The sequence below is a fragment of the Cajanus cajan genome, chromosome 2 (genome assembly GCF_000230855.2).
Source record: "Cajanus cajan strain Asha chromosome 2, NIPB_CcT2T_4, whole genome shotgun sequence".
Taxonomy (NCBI): Eukaryota; Viridiplantae; Streptophyta; class Magnoliopsida; order Fabales; family Fabaceae; genus Cajanus; species Cajanus cajan.
This window is the reverse complement of record NC_138518.1, coordinates 72,505,988-72,513,175: the sequence shown is the minus strand read 5'-3', so window position 1 is coordinate 72,513,175 and position 7,188 is coordinate 72,505,988. Positions and strand designations below refer to the sequence as shown.

At 30.3% G+C, this 7,188-nt stretch overlaps 1 protein-coding gene across 1 annotated transcript; it reads right to left on the bottom strand.

The window, feature by feature from the left end:
• Positions 1–939: 939 nt before the first annotated feature.
• LOC109799622 (Calcium-binding EF-hand family protein) lies at positions 940–1,798 on the bottom strand. Its single transcript, XM_020360217.3, has one exon. It carries the CDS (start codon positions 1,724–1,726, stop codon positions 1,190–1,192), a length of 537 nt encoding a protein of 178 aa, XP_020215806.1. The 5' UTR covers positions 1,727–1,798; the 3' UTR covers positions 940–1,189.
• Positions 1,799–7,188: the final 5,390 nt, after the last annotated feature.

Here is a 7,188-nt window from a genome sequence, read left to right as displayed (position 1 = left end):
CTAAAAATAACTTTATATTGGAAACATTTTCAATCATCTTAATAGGTGATGAAGCACCTGAACACCATTCGTGGTCGTCCCTTCCTCAATCACACACACTTGGATCTTCGCTTCAGCTAGACGTTGAGAGAGTGCATTGCTTCGCTTGTGTTGTCCGGCCACCAAATATGGGGGCAAAGTCACAAGTGACAAGACCATTTCATCTCTTTACACTCTTGTCCACGGCTGATGATCAGATCTTTTTTTATTTTTTACTTTTAGCTTTTTAGCTGTTTTTCTTTTTTACTTTTTCAACTCATAATTTTTTTATATTTTATTTAAATTATTAATTATAAATCTAAATATAATTTTTATGGAAAATGATTCAGATTCTGAAAAATATGTGCCGAATTCATTCTAAATCATTAAAATAATAATTTAAATTATAAAATATTAAATTAAATAATTATTTTATAATAAATTTATTAAAAAATATTAATATTTTAAAGTTTCAAACGATATTTTCGGAAATCGTATTATAATTCAATTTTTATATGTCACATAATAATTTATTATGATAAAATTTAATTATTATAATAATATGAATAAACATTTATTCTGTGAAGTTTTCTTGTTTTGAAAAATATTCGATGAAGTAGATAGGCACTGTATGCCCTGACAAGCTGACTCATCTTTCCCATCCACCACGATGTACAGCAATCTCTATGGCCGTGTTTCGACGATTCTCCTTTGCGTATAGTACAGGTACCAGTATTTCGGGTACTACGTATACAAATACCGAATTAAAATCAACCTATGGTCTGCATTGAAATTCGTAATCAATTGAACGGCGTGATTCCCCGCATGCCACAATTTTTTCTTCAAAGCTGACCATTCAACAAGAATACATCGTCACGGCGTAATTCCGCATCCACCTAACAAACAGAGGTTTCCAACAAATTCATGGAAAACGTAAACAGTATTATATTATTATTCCCTATAGGAATTCAAATTTTCAATTAGATTTTCTAATTCTAATTCTGCGCAGTGATTAAGCACGATTCTAATTATTTATAGAAAAGCCAAAGCTACGAAACGAGGAGAAAGGTAATAACAGAGCCTAACGGAAACAGATGCAGATCTATTAATCAGAGATTATGGAAAGTGCCTAGCTAGTTAATTCGAATCCAAAGCGCCTAATCTATATTATCTATTCGCCGTTGTTGGCATTAGCGCGGTTGTTGCTCATCATACGCTTGAACTCCGAGAAGTTGACGTTGCCGTCACCGTCGGAATCCACGGATTTGATCATGTTGTGGCATTCATCGACGGAGCACCTCATTCCGAGGCGGTTCAGCACTTGGTAGAGCTCGGTGGCGGAGATGAGGCCGTTCTTGTCCTGGTCGTAGAGGTTAAAGGCGTCGCGGAGCTCGGTGTCTCCGCCGTCGGTGGTGTCGGAGCGGCAGAAGGCGGCGAACTCGGAGAGGTTAATGAAGCCGTCGTGGTCGGTGTCGAGGTCGTCCATGACGCGCTGGAGTTCCTCCGGCGGGACGCCGGATCCGAGCGTGCGGAGGACGTTGTCCAACTCGTTGACGGAGATCTTGCCGTCGCCGTTGGCGTCGAAGCGGCTGAAGACGCGCTTGAGCTCGTCCATGTCTTGGAGGTAGACGGAGGATTTGGTGGTCGAGTCGGTGTTGGGGGCGGCGGTGGCGTCGCCGTTATCCACTGCGGTTTGATTGGCAGCCATTGTTAGATAGATAGAAGGATTTGGTTTTATCGGTGAACGGTAATCGAAATGCGTGAGGTGAATAGAACGGTGCCATTTGGGGATTTATATATACACCCCTCACCCGTGTTGTTTGGATTGATCGCGTGCAGAGTGGAGTGGACCCACTATTGTGAGGGAAAGAAAAAACGTTGATTTTTCTAATTAAATTTTATATATTTATTCAGTTGTTTTTATAGATTTTTTTTTTAAGTGTGTTGGAGACGTGTGGTAAGAAGATAAAAATTTCTTGTAAAAAAAAGGGTAAAAAATAGTTTTTTTTTTAATTAAACAGATATGAAAAAGGAAAATATAGTACAGGACTTAATTTAAGAATTTTAGTAACGTATATTTATTAGATTAGTGCTATTTTCTTTTTCAAATTTTAAAATTTATAATTAAAGTTACCTAATGTTATAAAATTTATAATTTTAATTCTATCGTTAAAAATCCACAAGCCAATCATGACTTAACATTAAATATATAATTATATTTAAAGTAAATTATATATTTTTAAAATTTTATTTTATTCAATAAAAATAATAAAGATAGATCAAAATTAGTTTTAAAAAATAATATATATATATATATAACATTATTTATTTAATGACAAATATGATTAATATTATAATTTTAATTATACATGATAAATATTTAACAATAAAATAAAAATTATAAATTTTATAAAGTTAAATTACAACTTAAATACATGAGAATTAAAATGCACAGTTTGAATATTATGAGAGGATTAAAAGTATAATTCAATTAAAATTTTATAGTTTTCAAAACTATTATAATATGCATAAAATACTTATTCCACCAATTATTTATTTATTAAATTAAGAAAAATAACCTTAGTTAAACATACTTTTTCAACAAAAATAAAAATTACAGACTTAAAGTTTTGGGAAAATTGTAGGTTGAATAAACATGTAATGTAATTAAATTAATATTTTTTTTGAAAACTATCATAACATTGATGAGATATTTATTCCACTAACTATTTATTAATTAAATTAAAAAAAATAACTTTAATTAAATTTAGACTTTGTAACAAAAATAATTAATATAATAAATACTTTAAAATATACTCATACAATGTATGAAGTATTTATTAAATTAAAAAAAAAATTGTTTAACATAGTTTTTGTAAAAAGAAAATAATTAATACAAAAATTATTTTGAAATATACCCATGTACGAAAAAAATTCATGTGTAGAAAATTATTTTTTAAATTATTTTAAAAATTAAAGATAAATTTTAATTATCCTTAAATGTAGTTTATTTAATTTTCACTAAATTTATTAAATTTTTCTAAACAAAATAATTAATTTCATTATTTTCTGTCAATATAAGATGATTAATTAAATTTTAACAAATTTATATAACACGATTAGTTCTTATAAAAATAATTTAAAAGATTTTAAGTATTATAAAAAGGACTGATTTTTTTTCATCTTTATGCTCAATCAAACATAGCATAACAACTATATTCTTACCAGATAAAAAAAAAATTATATCGTAATATTAATAATTGTACACCGACCGACAGGAAATCGATTTCAAGGAGGGATTTTATGCCACGCAAATCCAATGGAAAATAAAACGTGAACCACAACAAAAACATAAGTATCGATGTTGTTTTTAAAATAAACGTACCAATTTTTTAAAAACCTGATGGGTTAAATACTGGTTTAATTTTAAATGATAAAAAAAATTAAAGTTGATATTAATAAAATAGTAATAATATATATATATATAATATTAAATATGTAAAACCTTAATTTTATAACATTAAATTTTAAAATAAAAAGCATTTTATAAGCTTTTGAATACACTTTTTTTTTTGTAAAAAAAAAAAGGTTTAAGTGAGTTTAGTGACTAAGACAAGTTTCAAGGCTCTATGAACACTTATAAAGATACTTTCAAATGTTTTACATAAATCATTCTTACATTCTTCTAAAATACAAGTTTGTTCCTAACTAATTATACCAATCTTTGTTGATTTTTAAATATACATAAAAGTTCAAATCAAATATACATTTATATTTGTATTTAAGTTTTAATAAAAATATATTAAGTTTGTAACAACCCGATAAGTCATTGCATTTATTATTGAACAATTACTGCATAGCAGAAAACTAAACAATATGCATTAGATTTAGAGTTTATAATATCGTTAGTACCTAATATTATGTACACAACAATTATATACAAAATATAATACTCAGAGTAAAATAAACCCAAGTGTCGATTGATATCTATGCAAAACCTGATTACATAAGAGTAGCATATAACAAAAGTAAAACTAGCCACATCTAGCATGACTATCCTCCATCTCTACAAATTATTTAGCTAATCTTGTCATGCTTTCATACTGAGTATGATCATTGCAATTCCTACCACAAGAAAAACACAAGGTAAGCTAGCGAAAAGAATTCAACATAATAGCTTATAAAAACATCATCATGTTGTAACAATTCAACTTAAAACAAGACAACATCATCATCATAGCAACTTAACATCTCGCAGCCTGTTCATCACGTCAATATATATATATATAATCATCTAATGTGTCATCATGCATACCGACTATAGGGGTCTCTTACATTTTATGGTGAGTAATTCAATTGGGTTGACCCTATCAAATCATAATGACTAGTATAATACTAGAAACAACAGTTGATATTAAGGTCGGGAACAACGACTAGCACAAGGCTAGAAACAATGGCTAACATAAGTAAGATTGATTTCTTATGTTTCACCACTTAAATAAGAAAGTATGGTACTATTTCATGATAGAACAGTTTGGATATGGGTCTATCATGACATTAATCTCCAACACTAGGCCACCTTTGGGACTAACCCACTAATTATCCTCCAAATACTACAATCCTTCGATGTTAGGTTAGAGACTAAATTCTCGACCTAGTACTTTACTCGGTTGGTTGTTTTATATACGTGTGTCTTGACCTTGCCCAACACAAATACCATATAGCACCTATAGGAGACAACTAATAAACAATTTACCCATTTTGAGGCTAGCTTACCTACTAAAAGATTTCAACCGGATTCTAAGAGCACCGCAACATATATCCACACAATGGGATATTAAGTTAAAAAACATATTTAATTCCCCTCTAATTTTTATATATAGTAGTTAAGATATGTATATAATCCACATACATGTAGCTTATCAACTTAACAACTTTATCATCTTTCAACATTCAACTTCTCAACCTTAATAATGTACAACTAATACAACATTCCAATTTCAACTTCACAGCATGTAAACTTAAACAACATAAACATCATGCATCTTTGCAACATTCACAACTTTAAAGGAACAACATCAGAAAATTAACTTAAGCAATAACTTACTACACAACAACTCATATCATTTGACATCATCATTCATATAACTATGTCCTCATGATTCAATCGCCAGCAATTTAAGCAAAACAACTTTACATCATACCATTCATTCACAGTTGATCAACTTTTAAACAACACTAACTAACAATTTCTCATTATATAGTTTGCGTCCGACATCAGCAAGACAATGAGTTCATTGTCTCGTCCACGCCCAACATCACATCACATGCGCTTGGTGGGATTGAGGCAAAGTATACCCTCAGTCTCGCGCTTGGTTTGGCAACATCCAGGCCTAACCCTAATCAAGCATAAAGCTCTCTACCTGATTCACGTTTGGTGGCACATACTTAACACCCAAAGTGAACCCAGGCAAAGACGAGCCTCTCATCTCATGTCTGACGCCTTTCAACTTACGTCTGACATGATTCTAATCCTAGACAAGTATTTCTCCTCACGTTCGACGCCACCAATATTGTGTCTAATGTGAGTAAGACAAGGACCTCTCTTTTAAAACCACGCCTGGTGCCTTAAAGGCACACCCAATGCGATATCAAATTTTACACTTGTGCAAAACCTGATTTCGCCCAATTTCCTAAAAATCAACAAATTCTAACAATATGCAACACAATGAACAACATTTATACAACATAATTTCATCATAAAAAATAACATGCGATTGGAATCAATCCTGGCTTCGAGCATGAGCCTCCACGAACACCCATGAACAAGAAAATCCATGGAAAACCACTTTCAACATCATCATTCAATCACTCAACACCTTTAGGTAATTAATCCTAAACATCACAGCCACAAAATGCACCCTTAAATTTAAAATCACAGCTTCCCTTACCTCTCGGAGAATGAATCCGCAAGAGGAGAAGGAAAAGAAAATGACTCCATGCTCCGATTGCTAGAGCTTTAACCTCGAAAACTCAAATCTTCACCACCCTAACTGGAACTAGCTGAGAAAGGAAGGAAGGAGAAGAAGGAGAGGAGTTGAGTTATGTGGCTTCTCTCTTGTAGTTATAGAAAACATAAATTATGAGTTTCCTTTTGAAAAAATTTCCTTTTATACCTTTCATAAATCAATTTCACTTATTTTTGATCCAACCCTCCAAAAATTAACATGACCTAAAGGTCTTCCAATCCCAAAAATCTCAGTAGCAACTATTAAATCAACAACATGGTTATGAGATGATAGTGTTACAAAGTTCTCTAACAATGACAAACTTATCTAAAGTTAAAAAAAAAAAGACATAATTAAAGTTCATAAATTAACATAAATAACTAAATTATATTTTTATATATATAAAAAAAACAATGAACAATATTCAAAACTACGGAACGTGTAAACTCACTCCTCTCGATAACAAACACAGCTATACATTAATACATGGCAAATTTAGAATACTTTATAACAATCTGTTGAAGTCCTTCTACTACAAAAGAGCTGGCAAATAAACTTATGTTATTATTTAAATTGTTTTAAATATATCATGTAAATTAAATAAAAAAATTTATACCCTCTTAGAATACACCAAACATAAATTCGAAATTGGACTGAATATAGACTTAAAATTGAATTGGTTTACCTCTTTAGCAACAACACATGGAGTCTCTCAAAATGCATTTAGTTCGCTTCAATAATGCAACAAATTCAGGTGAAGGACCTTAATGAGAATGTTTGTACCGGCAGCGGATTATGATACATTGTTTTTTCAAAAGTTATATTTTTATTTTTGGAAAATGTTTTTTAAGTTTATCTAATTATTTAAAATTATAAACATATGTTTTAATGAGAGGATTTGTTCAAATTGAGTAAAGTGGTCATAAATCTTAAAGAGTTAATTATTGTTATTAAAGAATTTGTTAAGAATTTTAAAATAATTTTTTATTTTGTATATTGAAATACATAACTTATTACAAATATTTTAAATTTCAAACAGGAACTTGTTTGTTACCTACTAGACCCAATACTAATGTTATTCACAGTACAAAAATTGTCTTTTAACTTAATAGCAATAATCAAACACAAATTTCTTACTATATAAATTATTTTCAGGTTATTT

What these genes read in the sequence shown, in the direction of transcription:
- LOC109799622 (XM_020360217.3), bottom strand. Translation starts at nt 1,726, where the DNA reads ATGGCTGCCAATCAAACCGCAGTGGATAACGGCGACGCCACCGCCGCC.